The sequence below is a fragment of the Macaca thibetana genome, chromosome 8 (genome assembly GCF_024542745.1).
Source record: "Macaca thibetana thibetana isolate TM-01 chromosome 8, ASM2454274v1, whole genome shotgun sequence".
Taxonomy (NCBI): domain Eukaryota; kingdom Metazoa; phylum Chordata; class Mammalia; order Primates; family Cercopithecidae; genus Macaca; species Macaca thibetana.
In genome coordinates, this window is record NC_065585.1 from 75,093,862 (window position 1) to 75,121,379 (window position 27,518).

Sequence of the window (27,518 nt, forward strand, 5' to 3'; positions counted from 1 at the left end):
ACTGAGATTTGTTTTCCTTAAGCATTCTTTAATAAGTGAGAACAAACGTTTTGGGACCTCCAAAGAATATGAAATCTATTTTTAAAAACTATTTTTTAATCTTTATCTCAACTTTAAATTTCTATTTTGTGTATTTTCTTTTTATTTCTTTTCTTTTTTTTTTTTTTTTCTTGTGAGATGGGGTCTCACTCTGTCACCCAGGCTGGAGTACAATCATGGCTCACTGCAGCCTTCACCTCCCATGCTCAAGTGATCCTCCCACCTCAGCCTCCTGAGTAGCTGGGACTACAGGCGTGCACCACCAACCCCGGCTAATTTTTGTATTTTTTGTAGAGACAGGGTTTTACCATGTTGCTCAGGCCGGTCTTGAACTCCTGGGTTCAACTGATCCTCTGACCTTGACCTCCCAAAGTGCTGGGATTACAGACATGAATCTCTGTGCGTGGACTGTTTATTTGGTATATTTTCATAATACACAGGCATGTTTGTATAGTAGTGTAATTAAATATAAATGGTGTGTTTATTTTAAAAATTGATATGGGTACATAACAAAAAAATGTTTAGAGACCATTGCATTGGAGCATCTTGTGCCTGGATGGATTTGACTTTTCTTCTTTTTTTCATGTTATTGAATATTACTATGCCAAGGGCTTAAGTTGACATAGCAAATATGAAGAATATAGCAATAATATTATCAAAATATGTAATAGAATGGATAAAAATATTAAAGCATAGCACACATAGTATTACTTTTTGAAATTTTTACTTTAGTATATATATTACGTATACATGCAGATACACATATATACTTGCGTATGTGTACATACGTGTATAGGATCCTGATATAAGATGCATTTTTTACTGTGGCTTTTTGGGAAGAAATTCTGGAAGCCGTTGCCCTAGAATATCAGAGCACCAAGCATACATTGTGTATCAGAAGGAGCATCAAATTTGGTATTGAATGGGATCAGTTCCTAATTCTCTCCTGTGTATAAGAGCAGAGTGATGGCAGGCACGGTCCTCACTCACCAGCACAGTGACCCCCAGCGGCAGGCACTCAAAGTTTTGTTCAATTGATATGAGTTGATTTGATCTGGACAGGGTGGCTTGCTTGCTTGTTTATTTATTCACCTAATATTAACTAAGCAATTCCTTTGGGTCAGGAATACAGTGTCACACAGACATGGTTTCTTATCTTGAGAAACTTACAGTCTAGTGGAAAGGACAACAGTCAAGCAGAAACAAATGTAAAAAATCGTATGATTATAAATGTAATACGCCCCGTGGGGGAAAAGCAGAACTTGCTGATAGAGCGTATCAAAGGGGCAGACCCTAGTCTGAGGCACAGGGAGGGTGTCCACAAGCAGTGACACCGCAATTGAGGTCTGAAGGGTGAGTAGTATTTGCTGGGCACGGGGCTGTGGGCAAGAGCCTTCCAGGGAGGAGAAACAAGCGCAAAGATCCCATGGCAAGAGGGAGCTTGAGATGTTTGAGGAATAAAGAGAAGCTGAGTGGCGGAAGCAGGCAAGAGCAGAGGCAATGGTCCCAGCGTAGGATTGGATAGGAGCATGTGGGGTTTTGTTGGATATGTTAAGGATTTTGCTATATTTTATTTTATTTTTGAGACAGGGTCTCATTCTATCGCCCAGGCTAGAGTGTGATGGCACGATCACAGCTCACTGCAGCCTCAGCCTTCTGGGGTCAGGTGAAGGGATTCTGCTCTTTAGCTTAAGAAAAGCAGGTGTCATTAAAAGATCACCCTAGCTCCTCTGAGCAGGATGGACTGGTGAGGACCAGAGGGGAGCCTGGGAGGCTACAGAGGAGGCCTGACAGTGGCCGAGGTAAGAAATGGTGGTGGCTTGAGCAGGATGGCCTCAACTCAGATGGCGAAAAGCAGAGAGAGGTATGAAGGGCCTCCTTCTGCCATAAGCAACTATAACCTTGTGTTTTGCAATGGTTCAGCTTTCAAGGAGCTTCCGGTCCTGGATACACCAAAGGCGTGACTTCCTCAGGACCTCTACTTGCAGTGCTCCCTCTGTCCGGACACGCTCCCTGCTCCTTCCCACGGGGATCACTTCTCCCCATCCTTTAGGTTTCAGCCTAAATTTCACCTCAAAGGCCTGTCTTCCCCACACTCTCTGAAAGGGTCCCATTTAAAAACGTCGATCACTGTTTCCTTCATAGCATTACTACAACTCATAATTATTTTATTTCATTTACTTTCCTTTATTTTTCTACCTGTACCCCATTAAAATATATTATGAGCACAGAAAATAAAGTGTCTTGCTAAATGTTGTGTCCCCAGTTACTGTCCCCAGCAATTTGAATAACCCTCAGGGATTCCCACATCACAGTTTCAGAAACTATATTAAAAGTTAAATGCTGTGACTTTAAGAGTTCATTCAGCCTTGATGTGATTTTAAACAGAAATGCAAACATGGACCCTGAAATCAAGAAACATCAAAATGGAAAGGGAAAACATAAAGTCTCCTGGACAAGCCCTAGATCCCCCTAAGAATGGTCTGTCAATATTTTGGAGTCTCCAAATCCCAGTTTGAGAAACAGTAGCCCAGGTGGTCTCTAGTGAGCTTCTCAGTTAGAAGATTCTGTGTTTCATCTACTCTATAGGCTGGTAAGTTTCAATCAGAGGATGTACTGTAAGAATGTAGGTTATTACTTCTATATGGCCTCAGTGAATAATGTGCAGAGGCCACTAAAGAAAATATAAGCACTAATTTTAAAAGTGCACAAATGTTATTATTCCATATCCTTAGCAATCCAATGTAAAACCAAATAATTTTGTAGAGTCTCTATTATTCTGTAAGTCTAGTGCTGGTACTGAAGTGGACCGAGAATAAGTAGAATATGGGCCCTGCACTGAAGAGGCTTTTACTATTCTTTTACTTCCTTTTATTACGCTTATGTACTTGAAATAAAGCAGAACCAAAATCTATTTGGGACAAAATTTTTCACCCATTTATGGGATGTTCATCCATTGCGTTATTTAGCTGTAGAACAGTCCTACTGGGTAAAAACTGTGCCAGGTGCTGGCTATTATGTGAAACAACATCATCAGGAGGAAAAACCCAGAGAGAAGCTTGGCATTACCAAACAAAATACCAGAAAAAAATTTAAAGAAAACAGTAATATTTGGCAAAATCATTTGAGTTTCCACTATGGAGTAGAATATGATGCCTTTCTCTTGAATCTTTGTAGATTCCTGGTTTTATGCTGCTGAATTTCTGATCTAAGTTATGAGTCGCTGTCTCTGCATGGCGGCAGGAAGTGGCATTTGGAACAAGCAACTTACGGTTCCAGAACGGGGCTGTCTGCCAGTGGTTGTTGTCGTGCGTGAAACAAGTAAGGCCAGGCAGGCTGCACTCTTCCCCCTTCCTCTGCCGTCTCTTCTCCTTCCTCTCCTTCTTCCTCCTACGGTTCTCCTTGAAAAGTTGCAGTTTGCTATCGACTTCCTGAGCAGCCTCCCTGTTCCAAGAGAAGGGATTTTTTTTTTGAGTGTTCAGAAGGCACTTTCTCAATTAAAAGTAGGCTTGTTGCTGTGAGTCTTGCAAGAATATTTAGATGCTTGATAAGAGATAATGGACGACCTTCAATTTGTATAGACGGACTTAAAATAGAATCAGGAATAGTGAAGATAGGCTGGGCACAGTGGCTTGCACCTGTAATCCCAGCACTTTGGGAGGCTGAGGAGAGCGGATCACCTGAGGTCACGAATTTGAGATCAGCTTGGCCAACATGGTGAAACCCTGTCTCTGCTAAAAATATAAAAATTAGCCGGATGTGGTGACGCACAACTGTAGTCCCAGCTACTAGGGGATGACGCACAAGAATCTCTTGAACTCAGAAGGTGGAGGTTGTAGTGAGCCAAGATTGCACCACTGCACTAAAGCCTGGGCAACAGGGTGAGACTCTGTCTCAAAAAAAAAAAAAAAAAAAAAAAAAAGAGAAAGGAATACTGAAGGCAAATGAATTCAGTGACAGCTTCTTGGGACCTTATTGAACCTAAGAGGACCAACATTTTCCTCTTCCTGTGCATGGAAACATTGATGGAAATAAATGTCAATGTGAATGAGAGGATCCTGCTAGTCACACTCTTTGGACAAATGGCTTATTTTTTTTGGCAGCCAAGTACCAATCAGCCATTGAGTTAAAGGTTAGTTGAAATAGATGGCTTGGATTAAAAGGTTTAAAAAATTCTTTGACAAATTCTACTAAACAAGTTTAGATAGCCTTTATTTTTAGAATTATTATTTATTTATTTTTTTATATAAAAAGCTTAAACTTTGTTGAGGTTTAAATACTAAATCTCCTGCACGTGCAAATTTTGCTATTATTTAAAAACATTTATGTTTCTTCCCACTTTCACAATTCAGCACTGTTCCAGGCTACTCTATAGAACACCGACAGCACTGAGAGAGTCTGTAACCCTCAAGCACTCTCCACAGAAACCAGTGCATGGAGTAAAATCTAGTTACTGGTCCAATCTGCCAGGTAGGGAGCACTCACAGAATGACAGTGGAGTTCAGCATGGCTCCCCGACAAAGGATGCCAAGAGCACTGCTACGGTCCCTTGGTGAGGTGGGGCTTTGCTTTCAACTTCATGAGCTAGGTGCCCTCCTGGATGGGTCTACTTCTTCTGAAGCGGCACTGCGGGGAACACAGGGGTCCCTCCAGCCTCTTCGAAGGGCCAAGTGGACACTCATTGACTTCCAGCAAATGTGGAAAACAGAGAGTTACTTACTTGAATGGGTGAAGATGGCTCTTTATTTTCTCTTGCTTTTTTACACCTTTCTCTTTATTGTAATAGCTGCAGGTGAGAAGATTAAAAAGTGAGCCTTCATAACCTTGCATTGGATCAAAGTGTTCATTTTATAAAAAGAAAGCAAAATAGAAAGAAGGAAGGCAGTTATGTTGTAAGTATTTTAGCTGAATGGGATCTTTTACTTCCTGCTTAAGTTTAAGCATATTTAATTTGACTTAAATAGCTTAGGTTATCATACTCTATGACAATACATTCTATAGGTAAAAGAGAAAAATGAGCCCAGTGCTAATGCCTCTGGCTTGTGTAAAAATGAATTTGGAAAGTGGAGCATGGATGGAAACAAGCTCACCTTTGTTTACTGCAGCTGCATTCCTCAGGCTTCCTTCTCTTCAGATGTCCTCTCACTTCTCTTAAATTCTTAATTTTATCTTGCAGAGCTTCAATCTGGAAAACATGTTTTCAAGCAATTACATGTTAAGATCAGGATTTTCTTTACAAAGCACTTTTCTTTTCACCTTGTTTTCTCTGTTCTGTAATAATAGCTATTCATCTGAGATGATACTTAACATAGAAACAAACCGGGCATAAAATATGTCTATATAGACTCTATATTCCAACCCATGTGTTACAGATAAACAGTAGCAGATTCCTCATTTATAACGGAATCTTTTTCTCACAGAGATTTCAAAAGGCCATGGAGTCAGTTCCCAGTCTCTTCTCACACTCTATATTGTTTTCAGTAGGACTACCATTAAATCACTGGAGAAAGACAAATAACTTTGTTTCGTATTTTTCACATAATTATAGATGATGTGTATCCATGGTATGTCCCACCAGGCACTGCAGGGCTGGCAGGCTGAGTGTGAGTCTGGAATATATCTGACAGTCACACAGCCACGGCTAACCTCTTTGTCAATGTATGCCTTATGGTCCTTCCACGCTCTGGCTGAGTGGTACAGTTCTCTCTCACAATGGATCGTGTCATTGGGAAGAATAAAACACCTGCAAAACAAACCAAAACCATGTCAAATAGGTTTATATTCTAACAGTAGAAAACACTCAAGATCGCAAAAAGAACTTTTAATCCTCAAAACCCTTAATGTTGACACAGGCAGTAACTGTTGAGCTGATCCAAGACCAGCATCAATGGGAATATGTTCTAGCCACCAGTGAGGACAAAATGTCACATGGGTGGATGGTGTCACAGCTCTGTGACTAAGATCATCCCTACGACCACTTTTCAAGGCAGTTCTGAATACTCACAACCCCATGAACAGGACGCCACCAGAAAACTCAAGTTCAAATAGATATAGAACAAAAGGGAGGACCTTTCACATCACAATGCAAATAGCTTATTTGAAGAAAAGCAGATTCAGAAGGGCAGTATTCATTCCACTCATTTTGTTAAAAAGAGAGTGCCCTAAGTACCCCACTGAGTTTTGAAGTAAAGATACAGCCCCAAGGATAGACAGCAGGTGGGATGTGGGGTTAAGCAATAATGTAAGAGAAATGCATTCTGGTCTAAACCCCTTAGTATGTAACTGTACCAACTTCAGGCACCAGGAGGCCAGAACCTCAGAGATAAAAATCCTGGCAGAGTGCACAGTGCCCCATCTCGCCAAAGGGATACAATTAGGGAGAAAACAAAGATCTTGCTAATAAATTCAGAAAGAAAACATTTCCTAATCAAGAGAGTAAGTAGACTTTGGAAGGAGCCAAAGAACAAAGTGAGTTCATTAAACCTATGAGGGAATCATCTCCCTTCCCCATCTCCATGACTTCCAAGGCCCTCTCTGTGATCTGGAATGGTTAGATATTTGTATGTCTTACATCCATTCGTAACCTACATCATCTTTCTGGAAGTGTCTCTGGGACTCACTGTCTTCCCTTGGACTGTGTTTCATTTCTGAGGCTGTGACCACAACTGCTCCAAGTGACAGTGATCGTGCAACATGGAAGAACTTCCAGCCTCTGAAATTGTTTCCATCTGTTTTCTAGATGCCTGCAAAGGTAACTGCTTAGGCTCATGAACTCCATGCCTGCTAAGTCAAGATGTGATGGAATTACTCTGGCTGGATTCCTAGCTGATCAGCCTTAATGTGAATTACTCTGGCTGGATTCCTAGCTGATCAGTCTTAATGTGAAATCAAACCCAAAGCACGCTTGTCAAAGCCTATGATTGTGTGGACTCATTGTTTCTCTAACCCTCAGTTGCTACGTAGGCCAGCCCTCAGGCACCGTATTGCCAAGTGATACTGCTTTTTTGCCAAGTGCAAAATGGTGATAATATGGTGTGTTGTGGTGGTAATTCTGAACTCAACCCTAGTCAACAAATAAAGTCTTCTTACTTGTGTGTCACTCGGACAGTGGTAGGTGGGCCCACGGCGTTGCTGCTATCTGCCAGCATCCCGCCCCTGTTGCCACCACTGGAAGCCTGGAGATCTCTTGGCCCCTTGTGGCCTTCATCATGACGCTTAGCAATGTTTCTTGGTTGCAACACCTGTAATTCTTCTTCTTCCAGATTTATGTCATATATTTCGCCTTCAAATTCGACGGATAAAGAACGTGTCTGCCGAGTATGGACAAATCTGGGCTTGTACTCTAGAAGTAAGGGAAGATACATTACTATGGACGTCCTGATGTAGCTTACAAGGGAAGAAAGTGATCACCTGGTCCAGGAAGGATCCTGGAGAGGAGAAAGCAGTCCATGCTTCATTGCTGAGCGGCATCGTGGTGCCTGCAATTCACGGAGGCAGAGGTTGGATTCTTGTCCTGGCAGTGCCAGGCAATGGCAGTGTGATGGATGACATACTTCTCTGGGCCTCCAGCCCTTCATCTGTCAAGTAGGGGGTTGGTCCAGGTGATTTCTAGGATCCTTTTTACTCGTGGCAGGCTGTGAACTTCTACATTTGGTTTTCAATGTGAACTGCTCAGGCTATTTTTTTTGGATAAAACCATATTCCCAATTACGGTATTAATAATAATGGCTATCCTTTATTGAGCTTTTGCTATATATTATATACTTCCTATTTATCTCTAATCCAGAGTCTTGAAAGACAGGTATTATTATAAAAACCCTTACATACAAAAACATCAGATTATCAATGCAGGTTCATCCTTATTTTATGGACGAGAAAACTGAAGTTTTGAATGTCACATGCATTTTGCAAGCTTATGGAGCTAGGACTATAATCTCTCAGACTATGAAGTCTTAGCACTACACTGGGCTGCTTTTTCAAAAAGGCAAATGCTCTAGACAACTTCTATTTGCACAAATAGTAGAGGATTACTCTAAGAAGAATTAAATTTTGCTAATGCTTTCATTAGTCAACTCACTTTTATACCTGGCAGAGGAGGGTTAAGGCAGGGGGTGGGCGGGCAGGGATGGGGAGAGGGCAGCATGCTTTCTGGTGACTATGAACCTTTTCAAGAGCTCATGTGTACCAGATAAGAACTTCAATGTGCAAACACTGGATGCTCTTAGCTCTGTAGCAGCATATTCATCTGGCCTTATCTCATTAGCCTAACACAGAAAGAAGTGGGGCATACTGGCTGTGGAATCAGAATTGTCATGCTTCTGAGACAGCTCTCAGCAGAATCCTGCAGTTTCCAGATCAGGGAGCAACCTCCGTGACAGTAGGGGGGTCAATAAGAGTGCTTACGAGTTCCATCCTTGCAGAAAGGGTGAAAACCGACTCCTGTTGTCAAATACACAAGATTCCATACAGTTTGAAAGAGCTGCCCTAGACCTGTGTTTGGGCCTAATACTGAAAAATCAATGTGCTTTACGCTCAGTGCCTGGGAAACAAGGTCGAACTTTCTGGAAAAGAAGAGGGCACGCTTTCTTCTAAGCTGAATGTTGCTAATCAGCTTCTGAAAAAGGAGCGTGCCAAGGGTCCTAGTTCCTTATTCATTTTTTCTTTTTTTTTTTTTGAGACAGAGTCTCACTCTGTCAATCAGGCTGGAGTACAGTGGTGCGATCTCGGCTCACTGCCACCTCTGCATCCCAGGTTCAAGTGATTCTCCTACCTCAGCTTCCCGAGAAGGAGCTGGGATTACAGGCATGTGCTACCATGCCCAGCTAATTTTTTTGAGATGAGGTTTCACCAGGTTGGTCAGGCTGGTCTCGAACCCCTGAACTCAAATGATCTGCCTGCCTTGGCCTCCCAAAGTGCTGGGATTACGGGCATGAGTCACCGCGCCTGGCCTTATTGATTTTCAGAAATTTGATATCCTTGTGTGAGTTATTAGACCTGGAATTTTTCTCTCAGGGAAGAAAAAAAATCTCCCAAAGATTCTTAGTATTTTGGCTTATGGATTCCTTTAAAATTTGTTAAAAGTTGTTGACATGGAAACAAATGTCCATATACACATGGAAAACACTTAACAATTTTGGATGAAATATCAGGGCAAACGGCCCTAAAGCCCATATTGCGGAGTCTACAATAAAAATGCATGTTCTCAAGGCTTCCGTTGTTCTAGTGTATGATTTGATTCCCAAATCTTTGACATAGAATTTAATTTACTTAAGTTGCTTCTTTCCAAACCATTATAGAAAGAAATCACCATAAAATTGTCATTTTTCATGTTACTCCACTAGGTGGTACTAGATTCATTCTTTCGTGGAAGGTGTCAGTCTGTGGATTTTCACATTTATGTAATCATAGGTTTCTCATAGCTGCCTCATCGAGGTTTTAGTAAGAAGATGCTAGGAAGTGCTTTTCAAACTGAATTCAACTAGTTTGTCCCTGCCAGTCAACAAGATCCAACGATTTGACGGAATTAAAAAATACATATATTGTCATAAAACAGAGATTAAAATATATGCCTTAAAAAAGTGGTTATGCTTTTCCTCTTAAAATTAAATGCATACACACTGAAACCTTGTGTTTACTATTTTTTAAAAGCAACTTAAGGCAGACAAATCAGGACGTTGGCATTGCGGTAAAATAAAATGGACTTAAACTATATCCTTTACCTTTTGGAATAGCCATTTTATAAACTCTTTTATGTGTGCATATGTTTCACTTCTGGTGCTTTTACAAACTATATTTTCATTCTATGCTTAAGTGAAAATGTTTGCAAAGCAAAATGTCACATTAATCTTAGCTTTCTTATTTTAAATAGAGCAACGATGTGCTTTTAGCCTGAAAACGATGCATTGATAATATCTAAAATGTAGAAGGAGCAACCCTTTCGTCTCTCTCTTGTTTATTACCACAGGCCTACGCCACCATCGAGATGGTCACAAAAGCGTGGCTTACTTGGAGTCCCCTGGTTTCTCAAGAATTGCCGTTGACTCTTTCTTTGGCTTCCGCTGGCACGGTAACCGGACTCCCTACAACTGCACTCTTTGTCTCTGTCATGGAAGCCGCGAGCGTAGAGGTTCCGCGTGCTCTGCCGGACTGTGAGCAGGTCACTGGGTCCTTTACACTTGTGAATTCGAAGCTTGCCAGATGTATCCTCAATGCATTGCCACTTCTGCAAAAGCCAACGTGAAAGCAGTTTACCGATTCTGCTCCAGGTGTTATTAATTAAGAGCCACTCCCTTAGTTTTTTTTTTTTTTTTCTTTTTTTAGAAGCACTGGCAATATCTTTCAGGAGAGTGAATGAAGAAAGGCAAGCTTTTAAGTGACCCCGTAATAACTCGACTCTCAGTTATTTCTTTCACTGTAGGCAAATGCAGATGACAACGAAATCATTGGAAATCAAACTACCTCAATGACACTAGAGCCAAAAACTGATATATGAATCCTCAGCACGCAGACTAAACAGTCTTGAATGAAACATGTAAAAGCTGTTAGTTCACCAAGACACACAGAGCAGCTGTCAGGACTGCTTTCACCAGACCCCTCTTGCTCTGGAAAAACAAACTTGGCCGCTTTGTTCTCCGCTCCTGAATTTCTAATGTGAGCCAGGGAAGAGTGGCACATGAGGAAGACAGAGTTGAGTTTAATTGGAGCCCATCATGGGGCGAGCCGACTCTCACAGACACCAGACATTAGCAAACTTGTCAGGCTTTCTTTTGTGCCTTTTCTTATCCTTCTAAGAACATTGTGATATGGACAGCAGACAGGGAAACACTGGGTAGAAGAAGGTAGTTTCCTGGCAAAGGCCCCACCCTCAAGCCTGGGGACCTACGGCCCTAAATGGGGACAGGCATTCCTGCTTTTGTACCCCAAAAGTTGTTTATGGCCTGCCATGTGCCCATATAAACCCTGAAACCCAGGCTCCAGAAGCAGACAAGGAGATGAGGAGACAAGCAGATGAATGTGGAACAAGGTGGCAGAGAAAGACAAAAGAGGAGGAATGTCTGAACACTGAGAGGAGCTTGGCTGGGGGTGGTCGGAGAGGAGTGTGGCTGTCCAGTGGCCAAACTGGGGAAGATCATCTTCCCACTCCATCCCCGCTTCTGGCTCCCCATCCGTCCTACTGAGAGCCACCTCCACCACTCAGTAAAATCCTGCATTCGTCCTTCAAGCCCGTGCGTGACCTGATTCTTCCAGGAGCTAGGCAAGAGCTTGGAATACAGAAAGCTGTCATATTGGTGGCCCTCTGCCCTTGTCAAAAGGCAGAGGGTCCATTGAGCTGGTTAACAATCTGTCTGCAGATGGCAAGGCTAAAAGAGCATTGTAACACTGGGGCCATAGGCGCCTGCCCCTAGATACTACTGCAGGGCTGGAGCCCAAAGGACGTGCCCTGGTTCCTGTACCTGCCTATCTGTGTGCTCCCCCTCTCATCAGGGGTTCGAACAGTGGTGGTGACCGAGCAGGTGTGCCACACCCCTGTTGCACATCCTGTGAAGGGGATCAGGGAACTCTCCAGTTTCAACTGCACACTCAGCAGAGAGTGGGCATGCTCCTATGTGAGACAGAGTTCACTTTCCAACAGACACATACGGCGAGCTTGCACTGACTTTTCTAGACTGAGCTTTCTAACACGCCTGCCACAGATGCTGCAGGCTTGCGTCCGAGTAAATATGACACTGCCTCCGGACTAAGTGTCCTTGCACTTACTGGATCTCATCCTGGCTGAAATAATAGCTTTTCACCCTGGGGGTCATTTCCTGGGATCCTCCACATCTTACTTAAAGACTGAGTAACTTCTTTTACATTTTATTTTCCCCCTTCTCCCTACAAAATTAATTTGGGAGGAGGGAAGAATATTTAATTTTAATTGGCCACAGTTGTCACAGAGTTAAAATATAGTGTTATCAAACTTTTGTCTTTTTTCCTTTCCATATCGGTCTATCAGTTGTGTACTATTATCTACTGAAACTTCTCTTTATCCTTCATTGTTTTTGTTCATATCTAAAGAGTGAGAAGCTCTTCTTTAAATGGGTGCATTTCTAACCTATGGACAGCACAATACTATCTGCACTGTAAAAGTACGTTTTTTTTGTGCCACATATATTTTCAAATATATTCAAATAAATAATTATTAAATAAAAGATGTTCTTTCATGCATCATTTAAAAGATCTCGTATCCCCCTCTTGTACCAGTACCATATCTGGGGTGACATCTTTGTTGCAAAGTGTCCTACTGCAAGGCAAAGTTTGGTCAAAGGTCCCAGACGGCCTTGCAGATAACTGACACTCATGTACAAAGTGACATGCAGTTATTCACAATGAACCAAGATGCAGAGCCATGATTTGTTTTCTCCTAAGGGAGTTGTATGTCTTCAATATATGTTGAATTATCAGAGCTGCGTTTTGGCTTCTACTATAAAATCCCCAAATCCTGGAGATACAGGGCTTCTTCTATGATTTTGCTTTAGCCCTTTATACTCTTGGTACTACTGAATTTGGTTGTTTCAAGCCATATCAGGGTACAACCTTTTTTTGTGGATTGGTTAGAATGTCTTGAATGTTTAACATCTTCATCCACAGAAGCAGGAGCTCAAGGGACAGACAGGCAACTAATGAGTCATCCCTCAGGATCCACTGAGAATTGGGTCCAGGATGCCCTGCAGATACCCAAATCCATGAATGCTCAAGTCTATGACATAAAATATAGTATTTCTATATAACCTACATACACACTCTTGTATACTTTATCTCTACGTTAACTATAATACCTAATATAATAAAATACTATATAAATAGTAGTTATTCTGTATTGTTTAGGGAATAATGACAGGAAAAAAAGTTTATGCAGGTTCAGTATAGATGAAATCATCTTTTCTTTTTTGATTCTTTCAATCTGCGGTTGGTTGAACCCACAGATGTAGAACCCATGGATACAGAGGGCGGATTTTACTTACAAAGCCGCAAAACGGCAACACAAACAAGAACAGCCTAAGGACTAAGTTAGAGATGATTTAACTTAAAAATTGTGAAGTCAACTTAATTAAACACAGGAAGTTAGATCGGATGAGTGGTACTCAAATTTGGCTGGACATTGGGACTTTCAGAAGCTCCCCAGATGATTCTAATGTGCAGTTGGAGTTCAGGCCACTGCTTTACATTAGCAACTGCTTACTGGACAGTTTTGCAGCTGGATTCCATGGGGAAGGCAGGAGGGATATATTTAAGTCTAAGTAGCTCAGATGCATGGGTCTTTGAGAGGGATGCATGTAATTGGTGGGAGTGGCGTGTGCAAAGGAAGCTGTGTCTAGAAATGGACTGATGTAAGCAGATCAGAAAATGACTCCAGTTGGATGAATGAATACTATCGGTGCACCTATGCTTTCAGGACTATGTGCTTTATTTAAGTGAAACCAGTTATCCTTGGGCTCTCTCCACAGTTAGTTGGTAAGTGACAGAATTTTGACTTAGCTGAAAACTGCGTGCGGCCTGTTCCATGATTCTGCCATTTAATGCGGACATCAGTGGTTTCCACGCCTGGGTTTTTGGCACTCACAGACCCAATTATAGCATTCATGGCTATCCAATTAGCTTGAGGATGTGCCATGAAATGATCAAAAAAGTTCTCAGAACTGGGCACGGTAGCTCAAACCTATAATCCCAGTACATCAGGAGGCCATGGCAGGTGGACTGCTTGAGTCCAGGAGTTTGAGAACAGCCTGGGCAACATGGTGAAACCCTGTCTCTACAAAAAAAATATATATATGTATATAGCTAAGCATGCTGGCACATGCCTGTGGTCCCAGCTACAAGGAGGGAGGCTGAGGTGCGAGGATCACTTGAGCCCAGGAGGTTGGGGCTGCAGTGAGTTGAGACCATGCCATCATGCCACTGCACTGTAGCCTGGGCTCAGAAACTGACAGACAACTCCATTAACATATAACTATATGCCATATAGAATTATTGCTGGGGAAAGTGTTGCCAAAATAAATAACTTTTTGTAACTTCGCAAAGTTTGGGAATTAGTAGCATTTGAGTGTCTGTCTGTATGTGTATCTGTCTTAAATTCAAATGGTTTAAGGCTTATCCATCTACCTGGATGATCTCTGCCTCTAGCATTTAAAAATGAAGAGTTGACTGCTTAATGCCTAGAGAAGCAAAGTAATTGGCTAGTGAATTCACAATCCACAGCCAAGTGGAAGCATAAGAGGTGCTCTATCTTCTATCAGACAGGAAAATATGGCTAATTTTATTCTTGAGGCTGGGTGTGGTGGCTCAGGCCTGTAATCCCAGCACTTTGGGAGGCCAAGGTGGGTGGATCGTCTGAGGTCAGGAGTTCAAGTCCAGCCTGGCCAATGTGTCAAAACCCTCTCTCTACTAAAAATACAAAAAAAAAAAAAAAAAAAAAAAAAAAGGGCCAGGCACAGTGGCTCAAGCCTGGAATTCCAGAACTTTGGGAGGCCGAGGCAGGTGAATTGCCTGAGGACAGGAGTTCAAGACCAGCCTGGACAACATGGTGAAACCCCGTCTCTACTAAAAATACAAAAATTAGCTGGGCATGGTGGTGCGCGCCTGTAATCCCAGCTACTTGGGAGGCTGAGGCAGAAGAATTGCTTGAACCTGGGAGGTGGAGGTTGCCGTGAACCGAGATCATGCCACTGCACTCCAGGCTGGGTGACAGAGCAAGACTCCGTCTCAAAAAACAAACAAAAAACAAAACAAATATTAGCCAGGTGGTGGCACATGCGTGTAGTCCCAGCTATTTGGGAGGCTGAGGCAGGAGAATGGCTTGAACCTGAGAGGCAGCGGTTGCAGTGAACCAAGATTGAGCCACTGCACTCCAGCTTGGGTGACAGAACAAGACTCCATCTCAAAAAACATATATATATATATATATATATATAATATATTATATAAATATAAATATATGTATATTCATTCTTGAAAAATAATAGCCTAAAGTCTTTTTGTGGATCCAATTTATATCAACTTTAGTACAAATACTAATTTTTAAAGCACATGACTATAGTGAAAACCTGCGGTTTTTATAATCACAATGCATTCAAAGAATTCTGCCTATTTTGTTTGTTTTTGCCCTGGAGGAGCTGAGGATACAAGTAGATTCCTGTAGAACACAAAGGTGTAGGCAGAAGTTTTAGTGACTTAGGCTATTTGGAATCCAAGTTGAATTTCCCATTAGCCAGATTCCTTGTTGATTTCCTATGGGATAGAGAAGAAGGGAAACGGTGTTTCCTTCCTGAAGAGTTGAATTTAACCACACTGGATGTCTGGCACTGTCCTTGGCTATGATGGTGTAGCATACAAAATCAAATATACATACATATATGCATATATATCTACACACATGCATACAAACATATATTATCCATACATACTACATATATACATATATCTACACACATACTTGGATAAAGCAAGAGCCACGAACAAAAATGTCAATTATATGTTCTACCATGGACCCTTTGAAAAAGTCATAGGCCCTGTTAGATAAAGTAATTAACTAGAGGCTTTGAAAATCTTCCTACTGGCAAGCATACTAGGAATTTTAATGAAATGTAATTACCACACATTGCTACAGCCATTTTAGAACTGGATATCATGACAATTTTTACGACTGCACAATAAAACCTTGAAATAGCTGCAACTAAAGTGGTAATCTTAGAAAGTTTATAGAGGGAGGCAGAAAAAGAGAATTTTTGAAAGAATTGCTCTGAAACTCACGCGGCAAGCCATTTAAATAGTCAAAATAATGAGAAGAGATGGTTTTTGCATTACAGGAGTTTCAGGAATCAGATGAAAGCCTGAGCTCCGGTGAGGCACCTGCTAATGGGACGTGTGGAGTCAGCCACAGACATAAGCTTTGTTCAACAAATGCCCTTGCAGAAACACAGCTGTCACACTGTCTTGCTTTTATCTACGCTCTTGAAGTTTATCAGTAAATCAGTGAATTGCCAAATCTGATTGTCTCCATCTTCACTGATGGTTCATTCCTTCTGCAAATTCTTTTCTTCAACTACATTTCAGTTCTCTTTCTGTTTATCAGTCTGTGCCAATAATTTAGCACGCAGTCATTCCACAAATATTTCTGCACACCAATTATGGGCGAGGTGCTAGATAAAACTACTTAAATAATTTTTTAAGTTGTTATAATTTTCTTTTAGCCTTCCTAACTATGCTGGAAGTTGGAATTAAGGGCAAGGGCCATGTCTCATATTCCTGAGTCATTCCCAGAAGTTAGCTCAGCACAGAATCACTCGGTTAGGTAATTATGTGTTAGTGTTTTTGATTGATTATATCTGCCTGTATATAAATAACACCAGACAAAGAAGAGAAGGCTGGTAATTTTGGTATGAGGATACAAATAGTGTGCAGCTAGTTTGGTGGAATCAAATCTAATGAGAAATATGTCAAATGCATTTCAAACAATTTCATTCATCATCATCTTGACTACCGTGATTATGATCATTTATTTAACTCTTGCTTGATAGCAGGTACTGCTCTAGAGCACGCTTTATGAATTTTTCATTTAATCCTCACTACAACACAGAGTGCTGTCACAAGTCTTTTACTGAAATAGGATTTCGTAGTAGTGAATATTACCTATATTCTGTCTCAGACTTGGAAAGGTGTTTTGTATTCATCGGTGTGGCTTAAAGGAAAAAGTCTGGATTTGCAAGCTCAAAAAGCCTGGATTTTAACACCAGCTCTATCACATGGCTATGTGGCTCTGAGCAAGTAAGATATGCCACATTACCCTTTGCAGAGTCAGGAGCATCAGTGATAACACACGGGAAGGACTCAGTACATGGCAGGCGCTCAACAAAAGCAGCTGCTATTATTATTATTATTACACGCATACACACACACGGTTTATTACTTAAAGAATGTGATCTAATGTATACTTGATAAGAGGTAGCCATTTTTAATGGAGATGAGTATTGGGATGGAATTCAAAAACCTTAATTTTATTTTATTTTTTGCTGTTAACTCTATGGTTTTGAGCAAAATGGAGAATCTCTTTGTTCTTCTGGATTCCACATCTGATTAAATAATACTTACTTCTCCTGGCTTCATGGATAGACATGAGAATAGATTGTTTGAGTGCTTTGAAATTCTTAGTTAAAGATGTACTATATGAACCTACAGCAGTCCTGTAATTGGCCTTTAAAATGTTTATCCAATCCTGGGCAAGCTAATGTTTTCTGGTGGTAAAGTGTACAAAATAATTATTATTTGGTGAGGGAGACAGAAGCTTTGAGTCACTCAGATCTTGGTTTGAACTCAGGTTTGTCATTCTTCTAGTTGTGTGACTTTGGTTAAGTTATTTTCCCATCTGAGCTTCGGTCTCTTCATATCTAAAATGGGCATAATATGTATCTCATAGAAGAGTTTTCCATGTAAAATACTTAGTGCAATATTAGATGACCTCCGATTGCTTTTCCTTCCCGAAGTATCCGCTAAATAATCATTATAATTTCTGCATTTTGAATTGCAAATACTTCTCAGATTGGTTAAGGATGTTGTTCTCTGTTCTTACTTATGCCTACTTGTGTCCATTTTCATAAGTAAGAAACAAACAAACAAACAAACAAAAAACACCCAAAATTGGCTTCACCAAACAATACAAAGCAAAAAAACCCCAAATCTGTAGGCATCACACTACCTGACTTCTAATTATACTACAAGCCTATAATTACCAAAGCAGCATGGTACTGGCATAAAAACAGGCACATAGAATGGAACAGAATAGAGAACCCAGAAATAAAGCCAAATACTTACCACCAACTGATCTTTGACAAAGCAAACAAAAACATAAATTGAGGTAAGGACACCCTATTCAATAAGTGGTGCTGGGAAAACTGGCAAGCCACATGTAGAAGAATGAAACTGGATTCCCATCTCTCACCTTATACAAAAATCAACTAAAGATGGATCAAAGACTTAAATCTAAAACCCAAAACTATAAAAATTTGAGAAGATAACATTGGAAAAACTCTTTTAGACATTGACTTAGGCAAAGAACTCATGACTAAGACCCCAAAAGCAAATATAAAGAACCCCAAAACAAATGAATGAGACCTGATTAAACTAAAAAAGCTTCTGTGCAGCAAAAGAAATAATCAGCAGAGTAAACAGACAACCCACAGGGTGGGAGAAAATATTTGCAAACTATGCATCCAACAAAGGGCTAACATCCAGAATCTACAAAGGAACTCAAGCAAATCAGCAAGAAAAAAAAATTCCATCAAAAAGTAGGGTAAAGAAATGAACAGCAATTCTCAAAAGAAGATACACAAACAGCTAACAAGCATGAAAAAATACTCAACATCATTACTCATCAAGGAATGCAAATTAAAACCACAATGAGATACCACCTTACTCCTGCAAGAATGGCTATAATTAAAAAGTCAAAACAAAACAAAACAATAGATGTTGGTGTGAATGTGGCAAAAAGGAACACTTTTGCACTGCTGGTGAGAATGTAAATCAGTGCAACCTTTACAGAAAACAGTATGGAGATTCCTTAAAGAACTAAGAATGGAACTGCCATTTGATCCAGCAACCCTACTACTGGGTATCTACCCAAAGGAAAAGAAGTCATTATATGAAAAGGACATATGCATAGGCATGTTTATAGCAGCACAAGTAGCAATTACAAAAATATGGAACCCAGCCTAAATGCCCATCAACCAACAAGTGGATAAAGAAAATGTGGTATATATACACCACGGAATACTACTCAGGAATTAAAAGGACCAAAATAACGTATTTTGCAGCAACTTGGATGCAGCTGGAGACCATTATTCTAAGTGAAGTAACTCAGGAATGGAAAACCAAATATTGTATGTTCTCACTTACAAATGGGAGCTAAGCTATGAGGACGCAAAGCCATAAGAATGATACAATAAACTTTGAGGACTTGGAGGGGAAGGTTGGGAAGCAGGTGAGGGATAAAAGACAACATACTGGGTACAGTATACACTGCTTGGGTGATGGATGCACTAAAATCTCAGAAATCTAACTAAAGAATTTATCCATGTAACCCAAAACCACTTGTATCCCAAAAATTATTGAAATAAAAATAAAAATTTTAAAAATTGGCTACAACTTTTTCAAAGGTGCACTGCAGTGAAAGCTTAATTTTATGCATAAACACACACTAGTTCTTGGTTATCATATGTCTTACGACATGGATTTGGTGATAATGAAGGTCAAATCATGTTCACTGAAATGTCACAACTGTACAGTAATTTTGTGATAATCTGATTATTCTTCATGCCAAAATGAACATCATAAAATACAGTTACCTGCATGTGGACATGTGTTTAAAATATTTATCTTAACACCGGGGAATATACAAAGACCATATTCACATCTTTGTCCAAACTGCTACTTAGCTGAAGTCATTGTCGAATTTTCTCTCACAAATGTTAAATAGTGTTACTTGTGCCAGGAGGATTTATCTCCTGGCTTGTTTTCTTTGAGATGGTATGAGATGGGAAAGAGAGGGGGAGGGAAAACAGAAAGGGAGAAGAAGCGGAAGAGAGAGAAATGTTACCTACTATAGATTTTAATCTGGATAATCACTTGTAAAAGTCAACACTGGAATGTTGGAAGATGTATGATTATTGTAATTCCTAGAAAATGAAATTGGTAAACTGATCTTGGCCAATGATTGACAACCAGCATTTGTTGAGTGCTTTCTATGTCCTAGACATTGTCCCAGATGCTTGATACATTTAACTCATATAATATTTACAACAACCTATGAGGCAAGAACTATTACGATGCCCATTTTATAGATGAAGAAACTGAGGCAGAGTTAGGTTAAGAAACTTGCACATAGTCAAATACCAAGGAAGCAGTATATCCAGGATGTAATCCCAAAGCACCTTGATCAGGATACTGATGAAAAAGAGAATGAAAAAGAGAAAACTCAAACAGAGAGACCATTCTCTGTATGAGTCTTCAGGTAAGCCTTAGGCGAGAAGAGAGAAGTAACAACATCCATACAAGTAAGAAAGTGAGATTCGCAGGTAATGTTTAAGAAACACAGAGGAGGACCTGACTACGGTGGGCTGTTAGGAAATGTTGGAAAAGAAGACACAATACAAATTAAGCAGAATGGGGCTGTATTATATAGTTTATGAGTAAAATGCCTATTCTCATGTTTGTCTTTTTTTTTTTTTTTGACTTGTTTAGAACAAATGCACAGAAGCAAAATATCTCAGAAAATATCACAGAAGCACAACTGTTCAGACATGAGCTTCAGCGTGGGTTGAAGAGGTAAGGAAGCAAGGTTTAAAGGCTGAGTGGTCCACAATGGATCCAAGCACAGAGGAGAATTCAGTAAGAGGATGGCACTGGGAGCTCAATCCTTCTGGATGGGCCCCCTGGAATCAGGTAAGCCAGGGGAAGATTTCTATGAGCCATGCTGCCATTTTGACCAGGGTTCAGTGAGTTTTGGGAAACAGCCTGTCTGCTTCTGGAAAACTAACAATTCTAGGAGGATCTCAATGGTAAATGTCTTATTATGCATGCTCTGCAGCTGGTCACAAAGGGTCAGAGGGATATATGGCCAGAGAGATAAGTTTTGGATAGGAACAAAGATCCTGGAGCTAAACCAGTTTCCACTCAACAAACTACATTCTATTTCCATTATAATAGCATCAGCTTGCTTGATGCAGGGGTCCTCACAGATTTTTAAACAAATGTTTGATTTTATATTGATCCAATAGTAGAAAGGCAAACTAAATTGTAAAGATGCTGGAATTCAACAACTCATCAAAAGGATGTGCTATTTGCCCTATCAAAACAAAGCAGGCTGCTTTTTTCCTCTTAAATGCCAGATAATATGTAAAGTGTATTTCAAAATCTAATGCCCAGGGAATTTCTCTTTTATGTAGCTCCTATTTAAGACGTCAATACCTATGCCTAGAAGAAGAAGAAGAAAAAACAGCCCAATAATGCTCACTTGACATTTGTGGATCTCAAGCTTGTCTGCACATAGGAATCATCAGGGGAGCTTGGAAAAAACAGTGACACTTGGATCTCGTACCCAGAGGTTCTGATTTAACTTGTCTGGGCTGGGACTTAAACATAAGCATTTCTAAAGCTGCCCATATGATTCTAATATGCAGTCTGGGTTGAGAACCAACGTGAGTGGCAACTGCCATTCATAGTTTCAAAGAGAAAATCTGTCTTGCAATTTTGCAGTGGCAGCATGTTACAGGGAAGAAAGTACTCAACGCGAAGTGAAGAGATGCAGGTTTTGGCTTTGGGTTTGTAGCTTAACTTTTCCGGACCTAAATTTCCTTATTAGAAAAATGATACCATTCAACTTGGAAAATTTCTAAGATTCCTTCAAACTTTGATATTTTCTGGTTCTAGGCCTGTGATTCTTAACCTCATTAAAAAATAGATTCCTTGGCCTCACTTCCAGACATTTTCAACCTGGTTGGTCTGGGGTGTGTGGCAGCATTCAAGTGCCACCCAGGTGAGTTTATTTTTTATTTTTCTGTTATTTTATTTTTTGTTTTTCTAAGAAAGGGTCTCACTCAGTCGCCCAGGCTGGGGTGCAGTGGCATGGTCATGGCTCACTGCAGCCTCGACTTCCCAGGCTCGAGCAATTCTCCCACCTCAGCCTCCTGAGTAGCTGGTACTGCAGGCACACACCACCATGCCTGGCTATTTTGTTTGTGTGTGGAGACAGTGTCTCCGTAGGTTGCCTAGCCTGGTCTAGAACTTCTGGGCTCAGGGGGTTTAGAACGCCTGCCTCCCAAAGTGCTGGGATTATGAGAGTAAGCCATGAGCTGCAGTGCCCAGCCCCAGGTGAGTTTAATGTGCCACCAGCATTGAGCATCACTGCTCTTTGTTCTCTGTGGAACAAACATGCTTTAAGACAGAGGTTGAGATTTGCCTATGAGTGTACACATGTGTATGAGTGTGATTGTGTAGGGGGATGGGGAGTGTCTGTACATAAACATGCCTGGGGGTGTAATGCCCAGCTGAGAGAGTGGAGGGAATTCACACTCTGTCTCATATTAATTCGGGAACGTGGGAGTAATGGAAACACATATGTCCATGTTGTCTTAATTAGTCCCCGCTGGTTGTTGTGTTCACATAGTCAAGAAGTGATGCCAAGTCTCTGGGATTCCAGACCATTTTTATTCTTTTTAATTAATTAATTAATTAATTAATTTTGAGATGCAGTTTCACCCTTTTTGCTCAGGCTGGAGTGCAATGACACAATCTCGACTCACTGCAACTTCTGCCTCCTGGGTTCAAGTGATTCCCCTGCCTCAGCCTCCCAGGTAGCTGGAATTACAGGTGCCCCACCACCCACACCTGGTTAATTTTGTATTTTTAGTAGAGATGGGGTTTCACTATGTTGGCCAGGCTGGTCTTGAACTCCTGACTTCAGGTGATCTGCCCGCCTCGGGCTCCCAAATTGTTGGGATTATAGACATAAGCCACCGCGCCCGGCCTCAGCCCATTTTAATTCTTATTGGCTTCATAGGAATGAAAACAGCAGGTAAGATGGCTTGGAATAATAACACCACCCAATACTCGCACACTGGAGAAAATTAATCTCAGTCTCACTTAGTATAATATCACTTAATCCTCACAAGGGTGAGGTTAATTTTCTCCATTTTAGAGATAGAAAACCTGAGACTCAGGAGAAAGTAAGTGAACTGTTTGAGAAGACACAACTAGAAAGTGGTGGCGGCCAATATTCTAACCCCAACCTTTGGATCTCTTTCCTCTGTTGACTTACCTCATGCACCCGCATTGACGCCACCAAACAACCTTTAGGTGACCTGGCACAAGGATGTGGGAGGAAGGGGGCATTCACCATCTCTGGGATTAAGAGTGAAGAGAATGGGGCTAGTCATGCTGATTTTCCCTTTGTACCCCATGGAGTGTCAAAACCTAAGACTGTGTTGCCTTGGAATGAAGGCCATTCAACTTGTTAATAGGAACAGAAGCAGGGTGCATGCCAGGAGGGACGTCAAGAGAGAGCAGATTCCAAGCAGGTCAGTTCTAGCCTCTGCTGCTACCTCGAACCTGAACAATTCAGCATCATTATTCTGAATTTTCTTCTTCCATTTTTTAAAGCCAGTGATACTGTCACCAAAAAAAGATAATCTTCAAAGTAGCCAGAAAGAAAGAGCAAAAGGCCGAGATATAAAAAGTCGATAGAACACAACAGAGCTGGCTGGGCATGGAGGCTCACTCCTGTAATCCCAGCACTTTGAGAGGTCAAGGTGGGAGGATCGCTTGAGTCCAGGAGTTCCAGACCAGCCTGGGCAACATGGCAAAACTCCATCTCTAAAAAAGCACAAAAATTAGTTGAATATGGTAGTGTTTGCCTGCAGTCCTAGCTACTCAGGAGGCTGAGGTAGGAGAATCACCTGAGCCCAGGAGGGTGAGGCTGCAGTGAGCCATGATCATGCCACTGCACTCTAGCCTGGGTGACAGTAAAACGCTGTCTCAAACAAAACAAAACAACAGCATACAACATAGCTATCAGGTTTGACCCATAGATTGAATAACTGCTTTAAAGATTCAGGCTCAAAATTTTCTTGAAGTTCTTAGATTCCTAAGTGATGGTTTAAGGACCACCAGTAATCACAATCGTGGGTTAGAATAGTGCTTCTCAAACTTTCAGGGAACATCAGAGTCACCTGGAGGACTTGTTAACACACAGATTGCTGGGCTTCACCCCTAGAGGTTCTGATTCAGAAGGTCTGCAATAGCCAGAGAATTTGCACTTCTGACAAACTCTCAGGGATGCTGATCCTACTGGTTCGGGATTAGAGTAACAGTTCACTAGTGCTGTGATACACTGAAGCTAGAGAAAATCAGAAATACTCTCCAGGTCTTCACTTCTAAAGCTCACTCAGGCCCAATGTAAAGAAATTCTAAGAAATAAATCACCATTGGGGCATAGCCTAATTCTTTGTTCCACAAATTCAGGCCTTTCTAAAAGAGACCATTGCTGACGTTCTCATATATCCACAAAATGGATCTAAATTCAGACTGATTCACAGAGAAATGAAACAGTGGAGGAAAATTCCAGATATGAAAGCATTTTATGGGGCCAAAACAAGTTCAGAAAAATATGAAAAAGCAAACTTAAGTTTTTAATATAGTTAGCATTCAGCTCATGAGTGAAAATCTTGTGCCAAAGTACCATAATCTAGTTTATGCTACATTTGCCCTTTAGGACATATATTAAAATTTTAGGGCAAGCCATATGGAGAGGTTTGTAAAATTATACACTGAAAGGTAGGCAGTGTACCTTATTCCCAAAAGACTATAATGTTCACCTCTTAGAGCTAAAAGAGTAACAAGATCACCAATTTGCATGAAATGTATTTAACACTGAACATTTGCAACTCCTGAATAAAAGTAAATTAGTCTATTGAGGCTGGCTCATAAAAATCATCTTAGAGCTACAAAGTAATTCTGAGGTTTTACTCATAATAATGTTTGGAGCTTTCATAAGAAAGATTTGAAGACTTCAAATTAAAATATAATGAATAGGTCTAAGCTTTTCTCCACTAAACACTTGAAAATTAAGACGTACTAGAATGCAGTGAAGGCTTAGTTTTAGCCCTTCCTTCAACGGCTCTCCCTCCCTTTCCTCTTCTATTTCAAAGGGATCCTGTGTACAAGAAAGCCCGAGGAAATGCAGGGTATAAGGATCAAGTTGTTTATTATGAATGTCTATTCAACAAGCTAGATACCATAAAATAAGCGTATAATGAGTGAGGCCACTTCATAACTTCGTTACCTACTCATTCCATGAGCCTGACATCTTGAACTGGTGTTGGTGAATTGTGTGGATATCTAGAGGTCAGTTAAGTTAAAAAAAGACTCACAGAAGATTTGAACTTCTCTTCACCTGGTTATTGTAACCTACCTTGGAAGGCAGCAAGTGGACTGAGTTTTTGAATCAGACAAATCCTGTTTGAATTCCAGTCGCCCATGTGTAAAATGGGGATGCCAATGCCCACCTCACTCTACAGATGTGAAGATTAAATTGAGTAAATGCTACAAAATCCTGCGTACCATGCCTGAGATAAGACAAATGCTCACTACGTGTTAGTATTTTTCGCTTTCCTCTGATTTTGCTCTAAGCTGCAATGATTTGGGCCAAAGTTCAGTTCCTCTCATCATGACACAGCATTCTCTTTTAGCTAGCATACATTTCAATCAAGAGCATTTAAAATCATTGGTTTTAAACTGGTTTAAATTCATATGTACTCACTTTCTTTAAAAGCAATGTTAATTCATCACACCGTATTTCTTTTATTCTTACTGATAATAACTGATATTCTGGGTAGCCCTGGGGTCTATAGTAATATTTCTACTAATGAAGATTTATTCTAATGAAATATTTGATGCGAGAATCTTTGTAGCAGAAGTAGGAACAATAAACAGAATATAGTTTCTCTTCTCATTCCTCAAGCTTGGTCACAGGCTCTGTCCTCCACTGGGGGTAAGAGGACATCTGAGTTTAGCCTAGGGTGAAGGCCCCATTGTGTCTCTTGCAGTGGTTCACTGCCCAGAGGCTCAGCACGTACCTGTGCTTTGACTAAGTAGCCTCTTGGCAACTCCTCAGTGACTAGTTAACAGGGACTATAACAGGAATCATTTCCTCAGAGGAAACCAGTGTCTTTTGGCATAGAACTTTATCTGAGATAATCATCTTTTTTAACTGGAGGGAGCCCAAGTAGTAATGGGGAGGCCCAGCCTGAACCAGTTACGTAATCCTGTCTGTGGAGAGGTGTCTCAGTGAGCTTGCCCTCAAGACCACTAGGAAAAGCTTATTTATACACAAATGTACATTCTTTCATATTTGGACAACTTTCTAAATTAGGGATGGAGAAGCCCATGAGTGGTGGTAAAAAAAGCCTGTGTCACTCACCTGCCCTGGTTGTTCACAGGCTGTCTGGTACCTGGCCTGCTGGCACAGTTCTTTGACCCGCTCGTACTTGGGCAAGTGATTTGACTGTTGGATATTCTTGCTGGATTCTTCCTTCTTACGTAGAAATTTGCTTCGACAAAAAGGGAAAAGCTTCGTACATGAGAAGTGATCTGAATTACGGTCCCTGAGTCCTGCCCTTTTTTTTTTCTCTGTCACATGACTCCACATTCTTTAAACAGCAAGAAACAGATGTTAATCTGTGTCTACAGGAGTTCAACATTTGATGGGTCCTTTATGAAAATGACAAGCTGGGTAGGATGAAGATGACAGGTCAGGAAAAGATTCATTCTTCCCAAAAGCATTAATTTCAAAATTTGGGCATACATGTTTCATTTTACATGCTCAAAGTTCCTTTTGTTAAAAAAATTATATAAATGTTGTCTCTCTCCTTATTTATGTACAGAGAAAAACAAGGCAATGGGCATTAATGAATCAAAAGGGAGAAACCCAGAAGTGACGATGGAAATAATTACAATGGCATATATTTATCTATTTAAAGCTAGGAAAGGCACATAAGGAAAAGAAGTAGGAAGTAGAAAGAAAGGTGCTGGGTAAGGCTTGGAGGCAGCTTAGAGAAGAACGTGGGGAGGATGGTAGAGAAACTCAATCTACTGGACTGATTAGAAACCAGCACTGAGAAATGCAACAGTAAATCTACACCCATGATAAAGGCGTTGGTCCAATCTTATGAGAATTTATTCTTTTTGGGGGATGTGGACTCATCATTCTCTTGCTGTTTTGGTATTTTAAAAGTTGATATATCATAATTATACATATTTTGGGGGTATGTGTGATATACAATGGGTAATGATCAAATCAAGATAATTGAGATATTCATCATCTCATTTATCTTTTCCTTGTGTTGGGAATATTACAATTCTTTACTTGTAGTTATTTCAAAATATACCGTAAATTATTGTTAATGATAATGTCCCAACTATACTATCAAATACTATAACTTCTATCTAACTGTATTTTTGTACCAATTAACCAACTTGAGGGTTATTCTTTACAATTCTGATCCAGCAATAATTACTCTATTGGCCACCACAGAATAAGCAGCAAATCATTTAATCTTGTGACTAGGCTTACAAAATCTGCATGCTTAGTAAACAAAAATAAGGAGAAAAAAAAAATACCCAGCAGGGAGAGCTGCCCACTAGGACTGGTTCCCAGAAGCACCCCAGGAACCAATAATTACCCTCTTTCCACTAGGAATGTATCACGCCAAATTTTGGCCTTCTTGTTTGTTCGAAACCTGAAAGCAAAATGATAATATTTACTGTTGGCATCTGGACGTTTTTCCAAATGGATCTGTGCTAACAGCTTATTTAAAGAAACACCTCTCACTTCCCACAGACCACGACTGCATCTCCATCAATATGCTATTCACAAGCAGCTGAGGAATGCTCAA

The 27,518-nt window shown here is 40.6% G+C and overlaps 1 protein-coding gene across 6 annotated transcripts in view; it reads right to left on the reverse strand.

The window, feature by feature from the left end:
* The window catches only part of SULF1 (sulfatase 1), a 192,864-nt gene that overhangs the window by 27,485 nt on the left and 137,861 nt on the right, over positions 1 to 27,518 (reverse strand). For all 6 annotated transcript variants that reach the window (XM_050802635.1, XM_050802638.1, XM_050802634.1 and 3 more), the window contains 8 exons: positions 27,306 to 27,362; positions 26,045 to 26,174; positions 10,045 to 10,261; positions 7,129 to 7,381; positions 5,686 to 5,782; positions 5,130 to 5,224; positions 4,760 to 4,825; positions 3,311 to 3,483 (listed from right to left, as the gene is read on the reverse strand). In XM_050802635.1, coding sequence (XP_050658592.1) covers positions 3,311 to 3,483; positions 4,760 to 4,825; positions 5,130 to 5,224; positions 5,686 to 5,782; positions 7,129 to 7,381; positions 10,045 to 10,261; positions 26,045 to 26,174; positions 27,306 to 27,362 — 1,088 coding nt within the window. The remainder of the gene's footprint in view (positions 1 to 3,310; positions 3,484 to 4,759; positions 4,826 to 5,129; positions 5,225 to 5,685; positions 5,783 to 7,128; positions 7,382 to 10,044; positions 10,262 to 26,044; positions 26,175 to 27,305; positions 27,363 to 27,518) is intronic.